Source organism: Musca autumnalis, unplaced genomic scaffold, assembly GCF_047663935.1.
Source record: "Musca autumnalis isolate F117 unplaced genomic scaffold, ASM4766393v1 scaffold_1, whole genome shotgun sequence".
In the NCBI taxonomy this organism is placed as follows: domain Eukaryota; kingdom Metazoa; phylum Arthropoda; class Insecta; order Diptera; family Muscidae; genus Musca; species Musca autumnalis.
This window is the reverse complement of record NW_027411644.1, coordinates 323995921-324020461: the sequence shown is the minus strand read 5'-3', so window position 1 is coordinate 324020461 and position 24541 is coordinate 323995921. Positions and strand designations below refer to the sequence as shown.

The following is a 24541-nucleotide window of genomic DNA, read 5'->3' as shown; positions in this document are numbered from 1 at the left end:
TAATTTTATATTATATAATTTTTTAACCTACAGGTACATCATTTCTATGAGTTGATTTGTTATTTTTGAAATAATACACGGCAAATAATGTATGTATTATAAAGAAAAGTTTAAATGGTCGTCGTCGTATCGTAGTCTTAATTTTTTACTAACAACTTTTAGTTAATGCATTTTTATCTAAATTGATTTTTAAACTATACCATTTACTCTAACAAACATGGAACAGATTAGAACAAATTAGTTGAACACAAGTACTACAAGCAATTTTGTTGTTTGTCGTTGTTATTACTGCATGTAGTTGTATCTGGCAATTTTATCGTTACTTCAAGAATATATTGATTTTTTTCTTTGTTCCCTTGTTTGTCACCATTATTGGACAATATATTCTTTCCTCATAACCCCCGATGTACATTGACACTCTGCCTGGTCTTCCAAAAACAACTACAGCTGTTTGTTACTTCTTTGTTGTTGCTTCGTTTTTTTATAGGTCATCCATCCATCGTTTATTCGCTCTCTTCTTCGTTCCAACCAAGTTAATGTGATTGTACTACAACAACTACTGGCTAACTGGCTACTGCTGAGATTGAAGCGCATTTTATTGTCTGTTCGGTACGGTTATAGTCCTTGTTTACGATGGCAGTTTGTTTGCCGGTTTGTTGACTTGTAGTTTAGATTTAATAAAATGCCGAGGTTGGATGGTGGAGCCAGAATGTTCTCTGGCATGTTTTTGTTCTGCTTAAATCAATCGATAATTTGCAGTAGCAGTGAAAGTAGCAATGACACATTATTGGTGACGAAAACCATAGGAACCGAAACATATGGATAAATTGCCACACAACATAATGACGTTACTTTCGCCCTTTACAAATATTGAAGTCAATTTTCTTGAGTCATTAAAGAAGAGCTTAAGTATCTGTCCACAACTGATAGCAAATTAATGTTCGTGGTGTGAAAAGTGAAAATGGTTTTTAATGAAAGTATTTTGTAAATTGTATTTAGGCAGAAAACAAACATATGGTCTGTTCCAGAACCTGCAAGAATCTGCGAATTTTTACTACGATAAAAATGTTTCCTTTTTGTTATCGAAAAAAAATAGTAGAAATTAGTAGATTCTTGCAATTCTGGAACATACCAATAGTGTAGGGGAGGAAATAAGCGTAGATAATACCAAACCGTTCACCGATATGTATAATTTTTAATACCAATCACCATTTAAGGGTCTTGACAGTTTTGTTTCATTATCGCTAAAACTTCATACATATGTAAATATGTAGTCGACATAATCTTCTTCTTCTTTATTTGCCTATTCGTTTTTCGAATTTTGGCGATCAATGCAATTATATACATACATATTACATCTGTTACATTACAAATTTCATTTTGGTGTTTATAAATTTCTTATTATCTCAGCAAATGACTCTCTGTTTCGGCTTTCGCTGAGAAGATTCCCAACATCTTGGATACCAGTCCACTCCTGTATGTTATTAATCCATATCATTTCCTTTCTTCCTCTATTCCTTAATTTTTCCTTCAATTTTTGTTCGGATTATATTTTGGAGTAGCTTATATTTGCCAAAACTTCGACAGCGTATAACAGAACTGACCATACATATGTTTTCATGTATCGCAGCTTGGTTTTTATGTTTATATCATGGCTGGTAAAGATTTTTTTGTACTTGATGAATGCTTCCCTCGCCATTTCAATTCGGCATCTTATTTCGGATGAGTTATCCAGCTTGTCATTTATCACTGCACCGAGATATTTAAAGCTGTATACTCTCTCTACTGGTGTATCTTTTATTGTTAGTGTGAAAGGGGGACAGCGGTTTTCTTGGCTCACAATCATATATTTTGTTTTCTTAATATTGATTTTTAACCCATACAACTCGCTTTGTGCTACCAGCCTATTTAAGAGATATTGAAGACCTGACATGCTGTCAGCTAAGATTGTTGTGTCGTCTGCATATCTTATATTGTTGATGAAAGCGCCATTTACAAATATTCCTTTCTGAACATCTTTAAATGATTCCTGAAATATTTTTTCGGAGTATACATTGAATAGTAAAGGTGACAATATACATCCTTGCCTAACACCTTTAGATATTATTATATCTTCAGTCATCTCTCCTTCAACATCAACCTGTGCGGTCTGTTGCCAATATAAACTTTTTATGCAGCGAATTTCCTTTTCTTCGATACCAATAGATGCAAGGATTTCTACAAGTTTATCGTGTTTGACTGTATCAAATGCTTTTTCATAGTCTATAAAGCAAATATAAACGTCTTTTTGAGCATGTTTACATTTTTGAAGAAGAACTTCAATTGAAAAAAGCGCTTCACGTGTTCCCATTCCTTCTTTAAAGCCGAATTGAGAGAATCCCATAACATTTTCAAATCTTTTATATATCCTGCCATGAATTATCTTGAGAAAAATGTTAAGGGCATGGCTCATAAGTCTAATTAGTCTATAATCGTTGCATGCTTTTGGATGTCCTTTTTTAGGAATAGCTATGAACGTAGATTTTAGCCAGTCCTGTGGATATTTACCGGTTTCATATATGCAATTAAAAAGCCTTACAAGTATGTTGATATTATCGCCTTCAATCAGTTTAAGAATTTCGGATGGGATTTCATCTGGACCACATGCTTTCTTCATTTTTAAAGATTTAATAGCAGCTTCAGTTTCGACATAATCAATGTCGTGTAAATGCTGATTTAAGATCCTGTCTCGGTGTTTGCTCGATTACAGTTTCCAGAAACGAACAGAAAAATTGTACCGATAAAATTGTTGAGCAGTGCGTGACCGTGCTTTTTGTAGAATTGAATCGCGTACGACAAAAGTTGAAAAATTTCTCAAAAATGGTGCACATAGTAATATTTCAACCAGACCCACATACTCGTAGATCAGGGGCCTAATTACGGCATTCGATTCGATCGAGTATTTGCTCGTGAAAGAAACAATCGAACTATGAAAACCAATGTATTCTTCAAAGAAAGTATAAAGTATAAAGTATAAAGTGTTTCATCGGAATAGCATTTCTTTAATAACTTGGGTAAAAATGCAAATTTCGAGTGCTTCTGTTACGATTCTCTAAAATTGGAACAAATAAAAGCTATTTTAAGTTTGAAACGCTAAAATTGGTCGAACTATGACTTTAATACCAGGAAAATAAGACCTTATGAAAGCTGTGGACCTTCATTGTCTATACTACGTTAAAAATTTGTCATAAGTTGGTAGTTTCTTGTCAGATTTATAAAGATTTAATGAAAAATGAATGATAGAAGACAAATGGTGCAAAATAAACTTGAGCTTCTACTGAAATTTGGGTACATTTCTCCCTGAAACTTCAAATTCCTATGAATCCTATTGCATAATAGGGTTCAATGTAGGCCTTAAGATAACTTAACGGTTAAAATAGTGGTTGATTTTTATTGCTCTAGTTCTGAGCTAATATACTATAAAGAAAAAATCAGATCCTTCCTATGCACGGAAGTTGTGGACCGGTACTGCCCAACTGAAGCTAAGTTTGCTCTTCAGCCACTAAAAATGGTGCCATAGGGAGTCTTTTTTTAAATTTCAGGCTGTTTTCTCAGCGAATGCAAATTGTTTCAGGAAAAATCAAAGTGATTCGAGAAGAGGTCTTAAAATGAATTTTTCCAAAAGTTTGTTCGGGTGGTACCCGGAGGAGTGGACCGTTTGAGTCCATATTGGAACCTCATCTAAGTCTGATAGAAATTTTGCGATGTGCAAAGTATGGACCAAATCGGTCACTCCTTTCGAGAGTTATTGTGCGCACAATTGTTCCGAACATTTTCGAACTTTTGTGGCAGAGGTACCAGAAGGAGTGGATATATGGCTTCTATATAAAATATAAAAATTGAATACATAAAGGAAAAAGGATTTGGTTGTGTAGCCGCTATTTGATATGTTCACCGATTAAAGTTTCAATTCGCATAGGTTTAGGGTATTTTTTTATAACAAACATAACAGAGATGTAGTGCGTTAGTGATCGTATTTTTTAATCGCACGCACCCAGTTCTAAAAGCTATATATGGAAAATAAAAAGTGGCCTAAAACTACCAGTATTGTACTTAGCAGCTGCCGTTTTTCTGTTGTTATAGATGTGGATAGCCTCTGAGTATCTTTGTACAGTCTACGCAATACATCAATGTGAATGCTATCCTATACTGCATGATAGGTTCATTGATCTAGAAGTTCTTGTTTGTACCATTGGACCTCTGCCTCTATATTATTAAGATCTCTGCTGACGTGCCTGAGTAGGGGGTGCCCCCACTAGATTGTTGCAGAGGTACTGCATCGACAACAATTAATTGTGCTAATGCACCGTTAAAATTATGATGTCATGAGTAGACAGCGGAATTTTATGCAACCCCTATTTTTGGTCCGATTCATGTCAAATTTTGGGACTGGGCATATTTTTGGCTTCTGATTACATTGCAATCGAAACATATGACATATGCAAAATTATGCAAAATGCATAAATTTTTGCATATGCAAAATTTATGCATTTTACATATTTTCTTATGCAACAAATATTTCAATAATAGGTACAAAAATGTCTATGTCTAAAATTTTTCTGTTTAAAATTCCCTTCAGACAAGTCAATAAAATAGAGAAATGTATAACCACAGCCACAACCTTCAAAATACCGAAAATCGGGAGGTATCGTTCTATGGGGGCTATATGAAGACGTGGACCTATACGGAGAAATTTCTGGTGGGAAGTTGTATAACCCCAACGAAACCCAAATACCAAATTTTAGTCATTTCGGTGGGATATTAAGGCTACAATTTTCAAAATACCGAATATCTGTAGCTATCGTTCTATGGGGGCTATATGAAGACGTGGACCTATACGGAGAAATTTCTGGTGGGAAGTTGTATAACCCCAACGAAACCCAAATACCAAATTTTAGTCATTTCGGTGGGATATTGAGGCCACAACCTTCAAAATACTGAAAATCGGGAGGTCCCATTCTATGGGGGCTATATGAAGACGTGGACCTATGCCGACAAATTTCAGGTGGAGTGTTTTATACCCCCAACGAAGACTAAGTACCAATTTTCAGTCATTTCGGTGGCATATTGAGGCTACAACTTTCAAAATACCGAATATCGGTAGGTACCGTTCTATGGGGCCTATATGAAGGCGTGGACCTATGCGGACAGATTTCTGTTGTAATGTTGCATACCTCTAACGAAGACTTAATACCAAATTTCAGCCATTTTGGTAGGATATTTAGACCACAAATCCTTGTATATATTTTTGCATATGGTTTTGCATATGCTCTTTTTATGCAGATATGTACAAATATGTCAAAATATGCACGATATGCAGAATATGCAAAATATGCAAAAATTTCTGGGCCTAATTCGTTTTATTTTCTAATAAAACGAGTTTCTGTCTAATCAGATTTTCTCTACGACCATCCTAACCATATATGCATTTGCATAGGATTCCGCAGTCTAGTCATGAGGAGACACCCTGTTGTAGTCCTGCAGGTTTAAAACTAAAAAGTGGAAACAACATCTAGTATGTATTTTTTGAAAGTACATATTTAGACTACAAAAACCCTAGTAGGGTTTTGTCCTGTCAGATCCAGTTCGGATTATATGGCCTCATCTAAACCGGGATAAATCTACACTTTTTTGCATTTATCGAGAACTATTGGATTTGCTTGCTATCGTTGGCTGAGAAAAATCGGAATGTAGTACAGTAGAATCGCGATAATTCGTACCTCGATACTTCGTAATCTTCGATAATTCGTAACAATCTGCAGGTCCATTGAAGCCATTTCCTTCGCATTTCAACCCCGCTAATTCGAAACCCTATATAATTCGCAGAAAATGTCCGGTCCTTTGGATTACGAATTATCGACTTTCTACTGTATTTAATGTTCATACCCTCAGCATTTATGCTATCGAGGCTATATACGCTTTCATACGGGCAAAATTTGACTCATCGAAATAATGGTCTTAGACCCCCAAGTATGTTTGGAAGAATTCCGGTTCAGACAATTTGGAGCCAATTTAGCAATGTCCATCTGGATGGCTGGAGCGCGCGACAACTCTCGAACGGATCAGCTGATTCGGCGTTAGTAATATTCTGTCCAAACATACCTTAAATTCAAAGATGAGTCATATAGGCCCACTCCCTTAGGTATCTGTCCCACAAATCTTCGCAGAAATGGTACGCACAATAGCCCTGGAAGGCAGTAACCGATTTGGTCCATAATTTGTAAATCGTAATATCTCTTTTGGGGTGCAATGGTATGCACAGCCGCCTTGCACGCTGAAGGTCGTGGGTTCGATTCACCGGCCAGGTAACATCAAAAACTTTTCAACGGTGGCGAAATACCCCTCAGTTATGTTGGCGATATTTCCTGGGTATTTCAGCCATGTAAAACTGCTCTACAAGTGATGTCTTAAGGCGCACCGTTCGGACTCGGCGATAAACAGTAGGTCCCATATCATTGAGGTAATATGAATCAGGGTGTATCTCTATGTATATCTCTATTAAAAATATATCAGGTTCGAATATGGACTATATATGTCCACTCCTTCGAGTACCTCCCACACAAAATTTCCTATAAGTGCAGTTTAAGACCTGCTCTTAAATCGATTTGTTTCTTTTTGCGACCACTTGTATTCAGTGTCCCATTGCGACGGTACAAATTTTTTCAGGAGCAAGTCCATCATACTTCCTTAGAAAATTACCCGAAAACTGCAAAAAAAAATCTCTATTCCAACATGTTGTGGTTGGAACGCATGATAACTTTCGAACGGCTGAACCGATTTGGTCCAAAATTTTGTCTTCATAATATTTTGTCCAAGCTTAGTTTAATTTCGAAGATGAGCCATATCGGTCTGCTTCTTCAGGTACCTCCCCCACAAAAGTTCAAAACTTTTCTCTAAAATGGTGCGCATGACAACTCTCGAAGGTAGTAAAAGTGTTGGTCTATACTTTGCACATCGTAATATTTTTGCGAATCTTAGATAAAGTTTGAATATTGACTATATCAGTCCACTCCTTGGGATACTTTCCTCAAAAAAATTCAACATTTTTTGTTTAAGTTCAGTTTAGGGTCTGTTCGAAGATCTTTTGGAAATGTACACCAATGTTACTCTTTGTGGTCCTGTTTACAGCGACCTGACATAGTAGTCCAGAACCTCTATGTTATAGTGTGACGAACTGAAATTACTGGAGGGTGTGTCATCTATCGAAGAGAAATGACTCACAAAATAAGATCCACTTCCAAAATGAACTATGCCGATGCATTCCTTCAGTTACTTCCTCCGCAACATAATGGAGCTTTTATCTAAATATATGTATATTTTTGTCGGTAAGTTCATACGTCCTAAAAGGGCTACAAAATCTGAACACCCCCATTACCTAATTATTGGGGAAAAGCATTTTGTCTGGTTAGCCGGTATTCGATTCTATATTGTTCATAGATGAACGTTTCAATTCGCACAGGCTGAGGGTATGTTTTTTGTCGGCGAAGCTGACAGATACTATTCTACTTGTTGTATAAAATTTTAATTCTAGATAATTAAAATATTTATGAACATTTTTTCTAAATTCCTGAAATTATTGTTTATGCTCTTCAAATTAGAATATAGAGCTTTATATGCCAGTAGAGATTGGTCCAGAATAGTGAAGTATTCATTGCATTCATTTAATTAAAGTTAATCCGGTGCAAAATATGTATGTCTGTATGTAAAATGTCTATGTGTGTAAAGGTAGGCTATCTGACATTTTCAATAAGTAGCCAAGTCATTGGTCATTACAGTGTAACTAATTAACTTGGTCGGAGGTAATTTACATTACAGCAGTAATTATTTAAATCTCAATAGAAGGGGGCACAAAAAAGCAATTAATTGAATACCGAATCCATGGTGACTAATAATGCTGACAATTTAATGGAAGACCTGTAATGGAAGGACACGTTCTTCGATTCAATTAAAGTTGCCTTACAATGAATCACCCGTTTTTACTTATTCTTTTTTCTAAAGATCCGCATGAAACAAAAGTATGGGATTAAAAAATAGTAATTTCTTATAACATGAATAGGTTGTTATAGAAACATACTTTCTATAGAAGTATAAAGATGAAATTCCAACAATTAATAATCTATCTATCTATCTATCTATCTATCTATCTATCTATCTATCTATCTATCTATCTATCTATATATATATATATATATATAATTCTCCTGTCACGGTGTTCGGCTTTGAACTCCTCCGAAACGGCCGGACCGAATTTGATGACATTTTGTATGTGGAGTTTGTAGGTCTGAGAATAGGTTTTTAACTACTTTTTATAGTGGTCAGCGGAGTGACCAGGGTACCATTGGTCACTAAAACGATGGGCCAACAATGCGGTTCGAAAATCTAGAGGGATCAATATTTAACTGATAAATTGTAAATACATTACAAAGGCTTACACGGAAATCCAAAACGACGGGCCAGTTTATTAATAAAATTTATTCATTAGAAAAACCTTAAATAAGAAATTTAATTCTGGTAACTTCTCTTTCTTTGAATCTAACTTGACATAGATAAATAATTATATTAAATTTAACTTCAATTTTTAGATTTCCCCTGACATTCGGATATAAAATTGACATTAAAACAATTTCATGACTACTTGAAATTGTGTTCATGTCATATAAGTTTGTCACTAATAATCCCCCGAAAGTCATGCGTACACACAACATAATTTCAATGCGAAGCAATTCGTGAATTTTGCAATTTATTGTAATGAAAATTAAAACAAAACATTAGGATTCAATGTTAATACAAATTTAAATTTAATGAACAAAATATAGATAAAAACAGACGCCAGTTAAATAGCTGGACAATATATCAGCTCAAGTTGTCTCACATAATTTTGTTTCGGCTCACCATCACCGTTCAATCAAACAACACACGAAAAAAAAACGAAACAAACTTCGATAGGATGGAGGGGGAATCACAAAAAAACACACAAAAAGTCTTTACAAATCCCGAAATGACACTGAAAAGATGAAAAAGTGTCACTTGTCTTTGATTGACAAGAAAATCCTCCCCAACTATAGAATATTCGCGATAATAATGACAGTTTCTTCACACATCATAGCAGATACGAGAATTATTCAATAGAGAGTCAGTACAAGTTGTCTGTCAAAGTAACGATAAAATGTACTCAAAGAAAAGGCAATGAGCGTCGCATGTCTGTCTGTCCATTCAGATATCGGTTATCGTATACAACAAAATTTCGTTGTGAGTGAGTAAATTTTGTGTTGAGATTTTGTTTTTTTGTACTAAAAAAATAATTTATTGTTGTGGCCATATGGTTTTGGGAATGTTTTCTATTCTTTGTGATGTGGCGCCTGTTGTGTGTTTATCACGTGTCTGGTGCAAAGTTCTTCTTCGTTTGCAATTTTGCAAATAATTAGAGATAGAAATGTTGGAATTTGTTAAGTGCAGTGGGAATATTCAGTGTTATTTATCAATTATAATCGAAAGATATTTATATGTGATTTATAATACAAACCAGAGAGAGGCCTTAGTCATCCAAAGACAATACACTGACTAGCTTTTGAGATCTACAAATATTTGAAAATCTCCTTCTTGTGTCTTAAGGCAAACTCAACTGTTAAAATCTATTTTGAATTGTGTAATTATTGTTCCAATTTTGTGTAGTCATTTGTAGTTCACTTGCCACTGCCAAATTACATGAAAAGACAATATTACCCTTTGAATCATACCCCACTACAAAGAGTCCGCAAACATCATATTCGAACAGGCGAAATCACTAACAGCCTTATACTGAACGTAAATTCCCCCTGAGTTTTCTCACTCTCCTCCTTTAAGTTGAAACGGCAGAGAGACAAAACTCACGGAGATTTTACAATCGGAATAAGGTGACGTAGGGCATGAATATGCCAAGGGAAAGGGTGCTTATATCGAACCATTCTGAAAGCAAGGGTGTTTCTATCGAACCTTTCTGAAAGAAAGAGTGCATCTATGGAACTGTTCTGAAAAAAGGGTGCTTCTATCGAATCTTTCTGAAAGAAAGAGTGCTTCTATCGAATCTTTGTGAAAGAAAGCGCGCTTCTATCGAACCTTTCTGAAAGGGTGCTTCTATCGAACCTTTCTGAAAGAAAGGGTGCTTCTATCGAACCTTTTTTAAAGAAAGGGTGCTTATATGGAACCTTTTTAACGAAAGGGTGCTTATATGGAACCTTTGTGAAAGAAAGGGTGCTTAAATGGAATCTTTGTGAAAGAAAGGGCGCTTCTATCGAACCTTCTTGTAGGAAAGAGTGCTTCTTTCTAACCTTTCTGTCGAACCTTTTTGAAAGAAAGGCTGCTTCTATCAAACCTTTCTGAAAGAAAGGGTGCTTCTATCGAACCTTTTTGAAAGAAATGGTGCTTCTATCCAACCTTTCTGAAAGAAAGGGTGCTTCTTTCGAACCTCTCTGAAAGCAAGGGTGCTTCTTTCGAACCTTTCTGAAAGCAAGGGTGCTTCTATCGAAACTTTCTGAATAAAGGGTGCTGCTATCGAAACTTTCTGAAACAAAGGGTGCTGCTATCGAAACTTTCTGAAAGAAAGGGTGCTTTTATCGAACCCTTCTGAAAGAAAAGGTGCTTCTATCGAACATTTCTGAAAGAAAGGGTGCTTCTATAGAATCTTTCTGAAAGAAAGGGTGCTTCTATAGAATTTTTCTGAAAGAAAGGCTGCTTCTATAGAATCTTTCTGAAAGAAAGGGTGCTTTTATCGAACCTTTCTGAAAGAAAGGGTGCTTTTATCGAACCTTTCTGAAAGAAAGGGTGCTTTTATCGAACCTTTCTGAAAGAAAGGGTGCTTTTATCGAACCTTTCTGAAAGAAAGGGTGCTTTTATCGAACCTTTCTGAAAGAAAGGGTGCTTTTATCGAACCTTTCTGAAAGAAAGGGTGCTTTTATCGAACCTTTCTGAAAGAAAGGGTGCTTTTATCGAACCTTTCTGAAAGAAAGGGTGCTTTTATCGAACCTTTCTGAAAGAAAGGGTGCTTTTATCGAACCTTTCTGAAAGAAAGGGTGCTTTTATCAAACCTTTCTGAAAGAAAGGGTGCTTTTATCGAACCTTTCTGAAAGAAAGGGTGCTTTTATCGAACCTTTCTGAAAGAAAGGGTGCTTTTATCGAACCTTTCTGAAAGAAAGAATGCTTTTATCGAACCTTTCTGAAAGAAAGGGTGCTTTTATCGAACCTTTCTGAAAGAAAGGGTGCTTTTATCGAACCTTTCTGAAAGAAAGGGTGCTTTTATCGAACCTTTCTGAAAGAAAGGGTGCTTTTATCGAACCTTTCTGAAAGAAAGGGTGCTTTTATCGAACCTTTCTGAATGAAAGGGTGCTTTTATCGAACCTTTCTGAAAGAAAGGGTGCTTTTATCGAACCTTTCTGAAAGAAAGGGTGCTTTTATCGAACCTTTCTGAATGAAAGGGTGCTTTTATCGAACCTTTCTGAAAGAAAGGGTGCTTTTATCGAACCTTTCTGAAAGAAAGGGTGTTTTTATCCAACCTTTCTGAAAGAAAGGGTGCTTTTATCCAACCTTTCTGAAAGAAAGGGTGCTTTTATCCAACCTTTCTGAAAGAAAGGGTGCTTTTATCCAACCTTTCTGAAAGAAAGGGTGCTTTCATCCAACCTTTCTGAAAGAAAGGGTGCTTTTATCCAACCTTTCTGAAAGAAAGGGTGCTTTTATCGAACCTTTCTGAAGGAAAGGGTGCTTTTATCGAACCTTTCTGAAAGAAAGGGTGCTTTGATCGAAACTTTCTGAAAGAAAGGGTGCTTTTATCGAACCTTTCTGAAAGAAAGGGTGCTTTGATCAAAACTTTCTGAAAGAAAGGGTGCTTTGATCAAACCTTTCTGAAAGAAAGGGTGCTTTTATCGAACCTTTCTAAAAGAAAGGGTGCTTTTATCGAACCTTTCTAAAAGAAAGGGTGCTTTTATCGAACCTTTCTGAAAGAAAGGGTGCTTTTATCGAACCTTTCTGAAAGAAAGGGTGCTTTTATCGAACCTTTCTGAAAGAAAGGGTGCTTTTATCGAACCTTTCTGAAAGAAAGGGTGCTTTTATCGAACCTTTCTGAAAGAAAGGGTGCTTTTATCCAACCTTTCTGAAAGAAAGGGTGCTTTTATCGAACCTTTCTGAAGGAAAGGGTGCTTTTATAAAACCTTTCTGAAAGAAAGGGTGCTTTTATCCAACCTTTCTGAAAGAAAGGGTGCTTTTATCCAACCTTTCTGAAAGAAAGGGTGCTTTTATCGAACCTTTCTGAAGGAAAGGGTGCTTTTATCGAACCTTTCTGAAAGAAAGGGTGCTTTGATCGAAACTTTCTGAAAGAAAGGGTGCTTTTATCGAACCTTTCTGAAAGAAAGGGTGCTTTTATCGAACCTTTCTGAAAGAAAGGGTGCTTTGATCAAAACTTTCTGAAAGAAAGGGTGCTTTGATCAAACCTTTCTGAAAGAAAGGGTGCTTTTATCGAACCTTACTAAAAGAAAGGGTGCTTTTATCGAACCTTTCTGAAAGAAAGGGTGCTTTTATCGAACCCTTCTTAAAGAAAGGGTGCTTTTATCGAACCTTTCTGAAAGAAAGGGTGCTTTTATCGAACCTTTCTGAAAGAAAGGGTGCTTTTATCGAACCTTTCTGAAAGAAAGGGTGCTTTTATCGAACCTTTCTGAAAGAAAGGGTGCTTTTATCGAACCTTTCTGAAAGAAAGGGTGCTTTTATCGAACCTTTCTGAAAGAAAGGGTGCTTTTATCGAACCTTTCTGAAAGAAAGGGTGCTTTGATCAAAACTTTCTGAAAGAAAGGGTGCTTTGATCAAAACTTTCTGAAAGAAAGGGTGCTTTGATCAAACCTTTCTGAAAGAAAGGGTGCTTTTATCCAACCTTTCTAAAAGAAAGGGTGCTTTTATCCAACCTTTCTGAAAGAAAGGGTGCTTTTATCCAACCTTTCTGAAAGAAAGGGTGCTTTTGTCCAACCTTTCTGAAAGAAAGGGTGCTTTTATCCAACCTTTCTGAAAGAAAGGGTGCTTTTATCGAACCTTTCTGAAAGAAAGGGTGCTTCCATAGAACCTTTCTGAAAGAAAGGGTGCTTCCATAGAACCTTTCTGAAAGAAAGGGTGCTTCCATAGAACCTTTCTGAAAGAAAGGGTGCTTCCATAGAACCTTTCTGAAAGAAAGTGTGCTTCCATAGAACCTTTCTGAAAGAAAGGGTGCTTCCATAGAACCTTTCTGAAAAAAAGGGTGCTTCCATAGAACCTTTCTGAAAGAAAGGGTGCTTTTATCGAACCTTTCTGAAATAAAGGGTGCTTTTATCGAACCTTTCTGAAATAAAGGGTGCTTCTATCGAACCTTTCTGAAATAAAGGGTGCTTCTATCGAACCTTTCTGAAATAAAGGGTGCTTTTATCGAACCTTTCTGAAAGAAATGGTGCTTCTATCCAACCTTTCTGAAAGAAAGGGTGCTTCTTTCGAACCTTTTTGAAAGCAAGGGTGCTTCTTTCGAACCTTTCTGAAAGCAAGGGTGCTTCTATCGAAACTTTCTGAAAGAAAGGGTGCTTTTATCGAACCCTTCTGAAAGAAAGGGTGCTTCTATATAACCTTTCTAAAAGAAAGGGTGCTTCTATCGAACCTTTCTGAAAGAAAGGGTGCTTCTATCGAACCTTTCTGAAAGAAAGGGTGCTTTTATCGAACCCTTCTGAAAGAAAGGGTGCTTCTATATAACCTTTCTAAAAGAAAGGGTGCTTCTATCGAACCTTTCTGAAAGAAAGGGTGCTTCTATCGAACCTTTCTGAAAGAAAAGGTGCTTCTATCGAACCTTTCTGAAAGAAAAGGTGCTTCTATCGAACATTTCTGAAAGAAAGGGTGCTTCTATAGAATCTTTCTGAAAGAAAGGGTGCTTCTATAGAATCTTTCTGAAAGAAAGGCTGCTTCTATAGAATCTTTCTGAAAGAAAGGCTGCTTCTATAGAATCTTTCTGAAAGAAAGGCTGCTTCTATAGAATCTTTCTGAAAGAAAGGGTGCTTCTATAGCATCTTTCTGAAAGAAAAGGTGCTTCTATCGAACTTTTCTGAAAGAAATGGTGCTTTTATCGAACCTTTCTGAAAGAAAGGGTGCTTTTATCGAACCTTTCTGAAAGAAAGGGTGCTTTTATCGAAACTTTCTGAAAGAAAGGGTGCTTTTATCGAACCTTTCTGAAAGAAAGGGTGCTTTTATCGAACCTTTCTGAAAGAAAGGGTGCTTTTATCGAACCTTTCTGAAAGAAAGGGTGCTTTTATCGAACCTTTCTGAAAGAAAGGGTGCTTTTATCGTACCTTTCTGAAAGAAAGGGTGCTTTTATCGAACCTTTCTGAAAGAAAGGGTGCTTTTATCGAACCTTTCTGAAAGAAAGGGTGCTTTTATCGAACCTTTCTGAAAGAAAGGGTGCTTTTATCGAACCTTTCTGAAAGAAAGGATGCTTTTATCGAACCTTTCTGAAAGATAGGGTGCTTTTATCGAACCTTTCTGAAAGAAAGGGTGCTTTTATCGAACCTTTCTGAAAGAAAGGGTGCTTTTATCGAACCTTTCTGAAAGAAAGGGTGCTTTTATCGAACCTTTCTGAAAGAAAGGGTGCTTTTATCGAACCTTTCTGAAAGAAAGGGTGCTTTTATCGAACCTTTCTGAAAGAAAGGGTGCTTTTATCGAACCTTTCTGAAAGAAAGGGTGTTTTTATCCAACCTTTCTGAAAGAAAGGGTGCTTTTATCCAACCTTTCTGAAAGAAAGGGTGCTTTTATCCAACCTTTCTGAAAGAAAGGGTGCTTTTATCCAACCTTTCTGAAAGAAAGGGTGCTTTTATCCAACCTTTCTGAAAGAAAGGGTGCTTTTATCCAACCTTTCTGAAAGAAAGGGTGCTTTTATCGAACCTTTCTGAAGGAAAGGGTGCTTTTATCGAACCTTTCTGAAAGAAAGGGTGCTTTGATCGAAACTTTCTGAAAGAAAGGGTGCTTTTATCGAACCTTTCTGAAAGAAAGGGTGCTTTTATCGAACCTTTCTGAAAGAAAGGGTGCTTTTATCGAACCTTTCTGAAAGAAAGGGTGCTTTGATCAAACCTTTCTGAAAGAAAGGGTGCTTTTATCGAACCTTTCTAAAAGAAAGGGTGCTTTTATCGAACCTTTCTAAAAGAAAGGGTGTTTTTATCGAACCTTTCTGAAAGAAAGGGTGCTTTTATCGAACCTTTCTGAAAGAAAGGGTGCTTTTATCGAACCTTTCTGAAAGAAAGGGTGCTTTTATCGAACCTTTCTGAAAGAAAGGGTGCTTTCATCGAACCTTTCTGAAAGAAAGGGTGCTTTTATCCAACCTTTCTGAAAGAAAGGGTGCTTTTATCGAACCTTTCTGAAGGAAAGGGTGCTTTTATAAAACCTTTCTGAAAGAAAGGGTGCTTTTATAAAACCTTTCTGAAAGAAAGGGTGCTTTTATCCAACCTTTCTGAAAGAAAGGGTGCTTTTATCCAACCTTTCTGAAAGAAAGGGTGCTTTTATCGAACCTTTCTGAAGGAAAGGGTGCTTTTATCGAACCTTTCTGAAAGAAAGGGTGCTTTGATCGAAACTTTCTGAAAGAAAGGGTGCTTTTATCGAACCTTTCTGAAAGAAAGGGTGCTTTTATCGAACCTTTCTGAAAGAAAGGGTGCTTTGATCAAAACTTTCTGAAAGAAAGGGTGCTTTGATCAAACCTTTCTGAAAGAAAGGGTGCTTTTATCGAACCTTTCTAAAAGAAAGGGTGCTTTTATCGAACCTTTCTGAAAGAAAGGGTGCTTTTATCGAACCTTTCTGAAAGAAAGGGTGCTTTTATCGAACCTTTCTGAAAGAAAGGGTGCTTTTATCGAACCTTTCTGAAAGAAAGGGTGCTTTTATCGAACCTTTCTGAAAGAAAGGGTGCTTTTATCGAACCTTTCTGAAAGAAAGGGTGCTTTTATCGAACCTTTCTGAAAGAAAGGGTGCTTTTATCGAACCTTTCTGAAAGAAAGGGTGCTTTGATCAAAACTTTCTGAAAGAAAGGGTGCTTTGATCAAACCTTTCTGAAAGAAAGGGTGCTTTTATCGAACCTTTCTAAAAGAAAGGGTGCTTTTATAAAACCTTTCTGAAAGAAAGGGTGCTTTTATCCAACCTTTCTGAAAGAAAGGGTGCTTTTATCCAACCTTTCTGAAAGAAAGGGTGCTTTTGTCCAACCTTTCTGAAAGAAAGGGTGCTTTAATCCAACCTTTCTGAAAAAAAGGGTGCTTTTATCGAACCTTTCTGAAAGAAAGGGTGCTTCCATAGAACCTTTCTGAAAGAAAGGGTGCTTCCATAGAACCTTTCTGAAAGAAAGGGTGCTTCCATAGAACCTTTCTGAAAGAAAGGGTGCTTCCATAGAACCTTTCTGAAAGAAAGTGTGCTTCCATAGAACCTTTCTGAAAGAAAGGGTGCTTCCATAGAACCTTTCTGAAAAAAAGGGTGCTTCCATAGAACCTTTCTGAAAGAAAGGGTGCTTTTATCGAACCTTTCTGAAATAAAGGGTGCTTCTATCGAACCTTTCTGAAATAAAGGGTGCTTTCATAGAACCTTTCTGAAATAAAAGGTGCTTTTATCGAACCTTTCTGAAAGAAAGGGTGCTTCTATCGAACCTTTCTGAAAGAAAGGGTGCTTCTATCGAACCTTTCTGAAAGAAAGGGTGCTTCTATCGAACCTTTCTGAAAGAAAGGGTGCTCCTATCGAACCTTTCTGAAAGAAAGGGTGCTTCTATCGAACCTTTCAGAAACAAAGGGTGCTTCTATCGGACCTTTCTGAAAGCAAGGGCGCTTCTATCGAACCTTTTTGAAAGAAAGGGTGCTTCTATCGAAACTTTCTGAAAGAAAGGGTGCTTCTATCGAACCTTTCTGAAAGCAAGGGCGCTTCTATCGAACCTTTTTGAAAGAAAGGGTGCTTATATCGAAACTTTCTGAAAGAAAGGGTGCTTCTATCGAACCTTTCTGAAAGAAGGGTGCTGCTATCGAAACTTTCTGAAAGAAAGGGTGCTGCTATCGAAACTTTCTGAAAGAAAGGGTGCTTCTATCGAACTTTTCTGAAAGATAGGGTGCTTCTATGGAACTTTTCGGACAGATAGGGTGCTTCTATGGAACTTTTCTGAAACAAGGGATGCTTCTACCGAACCTTTCTGAAAGAAATGGTGCTTCTACCGAACCTTTCTGCAAGAAATGGTACTACTTTCAGGTCATAACTAATTTTCCTTGTTGAATATAAAATATCTTTTTTTTAATATGTTGAATTTTTCCCAAACTTTAAACAGTGACTTTACCAAATTTTTAATTTTTCTACAACAGAAGACAAGGATATTTAAGTAGAAAAGCAAACAATTATTTGATAATTTTGCCATTTATCGAACTTCATATGACTTTTACATACTGTACGTTATGCACATATCTTTCAATTCTTAAAATAATTTATTTAATTTATGTTTTTATTTTTATTTAATATTTTCTTTAAGCAACATATGTTAAATCGCCTCCGGTTGTTTTGTGGTGTCAAAAGTACTATTTAATTACGACAATTAAAAAAACAAGAAAAATGCTTGTGGCAAATCCTACTATGTACAACGAACATACACACGAATATTATATGGACTGACTGACTCCATGGCATCAAGTGTGATTGCCATATCAAATTACCATTGAAAACAAAGCGCCACTGCAGTAGTCTAAAGTAGTTCTTGAAAATGCTTGCTTACAAACGAACAAACGAACGAGAAGAAGAAGCATAAGAAATACTCCGTTTTTCAATGAAACTCTTAGTTCCCGGGTAAGTGCATACAACTTTGCCTAACACAACAACAACGAGGACGCTAATAATTCAAAAGTGCCTATTAACCCACATTTAAATAAATACCTGGCCACACATAACGTAATACTGAGGTAATATATAAACACAGAACACGGCAGACGACAAATAACTCACACACGCACACAAACAAAAAAGAGGAAAACATATGTCACTTGCTTCCAGATGGTATTCCAATACCATGACATAATTCTCTAACTCAACATCTGTGCACGGAAGCCATTGAAACCCCTTTTTGGAAGGCAACACTTGTCACATGAGACGAACAGACTGAAGGGCTGGCTGACTGACTAACTGGTTGGCGTGTTGTGACTATGACCAATGAGCGAGCACAAGCAACTAATTGTTCATATAGCCCCCGGGCACGAGACACGCCACGTTAAAAAAGGTGAACAATTAACATTTTGTTTGCCAACCCACTTTTAGGTTTGCAATAGCTTCGCTTCGGTTTCACACTAGAGAGGTTATAAAGTTGTTAATTTGAGTAAATGTAGTTTTTTGTTGTTGCTTGTTGTACTTACCAATATACGACCGGTTGTTGTTTGACCCGATATAAGCTCTCCAGCCCAGTCTTTTGCTTCTGTCATAAAAGTTCCCTCGAACTCCTGTTTGTTTCTGGATGCTTTCTGTTCCTTCTGCTTGGGATCGTTCGGTCCCAGCTCGGGTTCTTTGCGACAGCATATAAATGCAAATGCCCGCCATAGTAGGACGATGAGAAATCCGGCAAGAAATGTGAAAATGCTCGAGAGCAGAAAGCAGTAATATTTTCGAACTTTGAGACAATCATCGACCTCGAATGGTGAACCTGTTGGATCTTCAGCCAATGATTCGACAGTGCTTTGATCACACCCCGACATCCCCTAAAAATTAGAAAATAATGTATATTAATAAGCAAGTAAATAATGGTTTTACTTAATGATAAACGATATGATAATGAAAAGATATTGCTTAATTGTAGCTAGACATAAAATCGAAGAATTTAATCAGACGATCACAATTTATTCTAATAATTTTGTAATGCGTTTGCTTAGCCGGGACTAGATACATATCTAATAGATGAAATGAATTTTTAAGCAAAATAAGTTAATCATGAAAATTATTTAATGATTGGCATAGTGTTGTTGTAAATTTTAAATGCATAATAATTGTATGTTTCAAAACATCAATAGTCACATAAGTCACATTTTGTTTCAATTTTTTATTAGATGTTGATATAAAACTAAACATTTTTTATACAAATAATGATTTATAATGATTCACATTATAGATGAGATGACTTTTACTTTATATTACTAAAGTAATTCATATTAATTTCACTTTTGTTATTTTAAATTTTAAAAGAAACAATTTGTTCTAGAGTTTTCAAAATTTGTCCGTTGTGGAACCAACTAGCATACCACGGTGCTCTTGAAACAATTTTAAATGGAAGGTGCTTACACCTCGGAAGTTTATGCGGATTCTGAAACTACAATGTTTATAAATGAGAACAATCAAAAAACAAAAAAAATCGCCGGAGCGCTTTTTAAATAAATCGCGATTTAATTTGACATTTTTAGGGGTTGTTTAGGTTTTCGCGATTTTGCTTAGAAACCGCAATTCCTATCAAAATGGGACTAAAACAAATGTTGTAGCAATGAAAATTCTCTACAAGATTGACCTTTATGGTATTCTCGTCAGTTTTACCGTTTTTGAGATATAGAAGTTCGAATTGGAACAATTCAAATTCAATTCAATTCTGTATCGCCCCCTTATAAAACAATGTCATGACTGCAAATTCCCAACTTAAACTTATATATCTAAAAAAATGTTACAACTTAGGATAAGTTACTTAAGCCAGTCTTGTAGAGAATTTTCACAGCTTTAAGATTTTCTCAGGTCCCATATCGATAAGACTTACCGTATTCAAGCAAAATCGCGAAACCCTGACAAAAATACCTAAAAATGTAAACTGAGCTTCTTTATCTCAGAAATGGTACAGGCTGGGAACAAATGATAAACGTCAATCCTCTAGAGAATTTTCACAGCTACAACATTTTCTTTGGCTCCATTTCGACTGGACTTGCGATTTCCAAGCAAAATCGTGAAAACCTAAAAAAACCTCAAAAATGTGAATTTTGACCGCGGTTTATTTAAAAATCCCTACATCGATTTTTTCTTGTTTTTGGATTTTTCTCATCTATGAACACTGCTGTTTTAGAATTCACAAAAACTTTCTCTGTGTAAGCGGGTTTCATCAAAAGTTAGTTAAGGCGCACCCTCCATGACATTGTTTTATAAGGGGGCGATACAGAATTGAATTGAATTTGAATTGTTCCAATTTTAACTTCTATATCTCAAAAATGGTAAAAACTACGAAAATGCCATAAAGGTCGATCTTTTAGAGAATTTTCATAGCTACAACATTTTCTTTAGTCCCATTTTGATAGGTCTTGCGGTTTCTAAGCAAAATCGTGAAAACCTAAAAACCCTTAAAAATGTCAACTTAAATCGCGATTTGTTTAAAAAGCGCTCCGGCGATTTTTTTGGTTTTTTGATTTTTCTCTTCTACGAACATTGTAGTTTCAGAATCCGCAAAAACTTCCGAGGTGTAAGCACCTTCCATTTAAAATTCTTTCAAGAGCACCGTGATACATGATCGGTTTTGTGAACTAAACGATCTGAACTATATGCAGAACTTTCGTTTATATACAGTGACGGTCAATGTAAATGATGGAAACGAGTTGAGATTTTCTATCACTTCAAAAACAATTTTGTAGGTTTTTTAGATGACATACAAAATGTTCCGTTTACAGTACCGAATACTAAAATTTTACGGGAAAACAAAAATGGCTATGCACAACAATAATCGATTAAAAATTTTCAAATTTTTCACTTTTTATGTCATTTAAGCAATCAGAATGATGGAATAATTGGTCCCCTAATGATGTTCCTGACGTAATTTTGGCATGGTCGTAATTAGTGTCCCTTTGTAGGCAATTTGGCTAGAAATTTCTAGTTTTTGAAGTTGTTTTCCAAAAAATGGCTATGAAAAATCATTAAGGGGTATGTCCAGAGTACCTACAAACAATCTAATGATAAATGGAAAGTCCTGTATTAAAATTTTACGGAAAAAGGACAATCTTGTAGAAAATTTTCACTACTAAAACATTTTCTTTAGTTCCATTTTGATAGGTCATTCCTGTACATCCGCAGACATTTTCCGGAAAATCGGTTTAACCATTTTTTAATCCATAGGGAACATACAAACATTGAATTTAATGTATATGAAGAAGATGACGAATTTCTTCTAAAAAATTAGCTGTTTCAAAAAATAAAGTATGTCTGAACCTTACTTGGATAAATATAAACATTTTAAAACAAACCCGAAACCAATGAACGGAAACAAACAAAACGATTCCCGTAACAATCACACAAAGTCACAAACTTTTCAGTTTTTCTGGATAAGTAGTAGTATATAGGATGTTCCAAGTCAAAGGAAAACCAAAAGGGTCAGATAAGCGGGGGTTCTTGTTTACATAATTGAAAAAATTCCAAAGGTGTGAAAATTCCAACTCATCTATAAAGGGAGGGGGGATTATTTAGGTGCGTCCCTTTATATTTCCAGCTCAATCATAAATCAAAATGTTTGTGAACATTTATATTATGGTTGTCAATCTTAGGGATAAAAACATGAAAAAATAGATAATTTAGGTGTGAAATTTAATCGATGCACTTTGCTTATGAACATGTTTAGTGTGTTTGCATAATAATATGAGTTAAAAACTGGAGTAAGTTGAAGTGACATTAACAAAGAATTTTTGTTATGTTTACACATTATATATACATAATCTCAAGTAATCTTTGTTTGTGAACATTTATAATATGGTTGTCAATCTTAGGGTAAAAATATCAAAAAATAGATAAAATAGGTGTGAAATTTAATCAATGCATTTACAAATGAAAATTGAGTAAATCCAAGTAGCCTTTTTTGAATGATCATATTTATTGTGTATGTAGGCGATTTTTAAATTCCAGTGACCTTTGTTATTGAACACTTATATTATGGTTGTTAGTCTTAGGGTAAAAATATCAAAAAATAGATAATATAGGTGTGAAATCCAATCGATGCATTAACAAATGAAGGGGATTCATACCTCTGAAGGTCATGTTTTGGTTCTTGTTGTTAAGATGTACTTGTTATTGTTGTAAGTATGGCTTTTTACTAATCAGTTTAATATTTATGTGAGCGTGATTAAATTTTTGTTGGTATGTTTTTGATTTTTTTATTGCATCTCGTTACGAGACAAAAAATAAGAGGGGGAATGTAACTAATCAGCTAAATATTCATGTGAGTATGCCTTAATTTTTGGTGATATATTTTGATTCTATATGCATCTCGTTACTTTGCGTTCTTCTGAGGGGATGAATGACTAAGAATCAATTGTATGTAGGGTAAGTGCCCCAATAGTCGGCCACTTAATTTGTTGTTCCTATTGTATTTATCACATGCAGATCATTAGTTTTATTAATTTTTGTAAAACTAGAGGGTAATATATTTTTTTGTAACATTGGTCTTGCTTGAGTATAAAAATAACTGTGTTCTTATCTATCGACGTTTATATAAAATGTGGCCGAATACTGGAACCGGCCGACAATAGAAGCGTTTACCCTATGTGTATTTGTTGTAAGTGTGGTTTGTTGTTATTGTAAAGTATGATTTGTACTAAGAAGCTAATTACCCAAGTAAAATCACCCTTCATAAAAATGTACTTATTTGAAATGTGAATGTGCCTAAATATTTTGGGTGATGATTGTCATTGACTGATTTATGAAATATACTAGTTATTGTTGTTTTCTGTTACATGATATTGTAAGAAAATGGTCAAAGAATTCATCAATCGATTCGTCTTTAACACATTCGTGGGCATTGTGTGATGGTTGTTGTTTTTATTTAATTATTTAAAAATTACATGTAATTATAGGGAATGGTTGGTAAGAAAGGAAAATTCTATTGCTAAGATGCTATTGATATTTCATATGTTGTTGTTTGTTTGTATAATATTGTTGTTTCATATTTTCAAAAAATGCTATAGCTCCAATTTAATGTATACATTTCTGATTTCTGACAAGATATATGTTATTTCAAAATTCTTCGTTATATTCTTCCAACCTTTTATTATATTATATTCTTCTATCTATCTTCTCATATAGTTATACTTGTAGTTTGTACTAACCATCATATGAGTGTGTCTTAATTTTGGGTGGTATTTTATGATTTTTGTTGCATCTATGCATAACTCTGAGGGGAGGAATCACAAAGAATCAGTTGTGTTACTAGACAGAAATCTGAAAATCGAGGCCTACTTTATCATTCTTGGTGCATTTAGCTACGTGACAAAATATCTGTGGGACAGAATCAACCAAAATCGTATTGTACGTCTGCCTTTAGATGTACTTGTTATTATTGTAAACTGTGACTTATTAGTATGTTTCTCAAAACTCGTGTTAGACCAATATAAAATTTAGTGATTTGAAAATCATTTTCTATTCTTATATGTTATTGTTGTTTTTTCTTTCTTTGACATCGTCAATCGATTTGACTTCAATACATTTGTGGCTATTGCAAATCACCATATGATGAAGTTGAGCTCAATGCTGTTGTTGTATTTGTTAAAGAATTAACTTTAAATGGAAGGGAATATTTTAGAAGGGAAACTATTATCAATTTTTACTGATCATTCGCCTTTTGTTGTTGATATGTACAGCATTGTTGCTGCATAATAAAGTATTGTAGTCAAATTTGATGAATATATTTTTAAGTTTTGACGAGAAACATAATTTGTGTTACCCAACATTGTTAGAAATTTGCAACTCGAAAATATTGAGATAAAAGTTTCTCATAATCATACCTATTATATATTATAAATACCACTTTCAGTATTTAAATTTTGAGGGAAATTATTTTTGGGTCAATGCACTGCGACCTAAAATATGATAGAAGGGTTGACTAAAAATCAATTTAGTTTGCCGTTTGATACTAATACTATTTGTCAGTCATTGAGTATGGAGTAACTTGTCACTAAGCAGCTTCGATCCCATGAACTACAAATTTTGAAAGGAAGGGTGATGATTGTTACAGCATATAATTTATTGTGTAGGAATTTGTCAAAGAAATCGTCAACAGATCCATCTCTAATGCTATATATTATGATTTATTTTGTGAATTACATCTTTAGCCTAGGCAGCGGTTGGAAAGAAGTACAAAAATAATAAATTGGTTACAAATCTAAATATAAAATAATTTTTGTTGTTGATATAATAATAATATTATCATTGAATGCTGTAAAGTAGTTTCATGTACATTCATATGCATTTAAAAATTTGTTTATGTTTAGGATGATTATGGGGTTAAGGTTAATGATCAAAAGATTTTGCATATGAAAATAATAGACATGTTTGGTGATGGTGCTCATTAATTTAATAAGTTTATATTTTTATTTTATATTTCGAGAAAGACCATTTTATTAAAAACTATAAACTTTTGTTTATACATATGTTTTATATATAATTATAATTTTATTACTAATCAATGAAAACTTTAAATTCTTTACGTAGGGGGGTAATTAGAAGTGATATTCGTTTTAATTTTATTATTGCTAAGAAGAACACT

General features: G+C 35.1%; 1 protein-coding gene across 50 annotated transcripts in view; it reads right to left on the bottom strand.

The window, feature by feature from the left end:
• Positions 1 to 24541, bottom strand: part of slo (calcium-activated potassium channel slo) — a 297333-nt gene that overhangs the window by 189742 nt on the left and 83050 nt on the right. For all 50 annotated transcript variants that reach the window (XM_073962670.1, XM_073962642.1, XM_073962671.1 and 47 more), the window contains exon 3: positions 18414 to 18752. In XM_073962670.1, the coding sequence (XP_073818771.1) occupies positions 18414 to 18749 (336 nt within the window). In that variant the 5' untranslated portion in view covers positions 18750 to 18752. The remainder of the gene's footprint in view (positions 1 to 18413; positions 18753 to 24541) is intronic.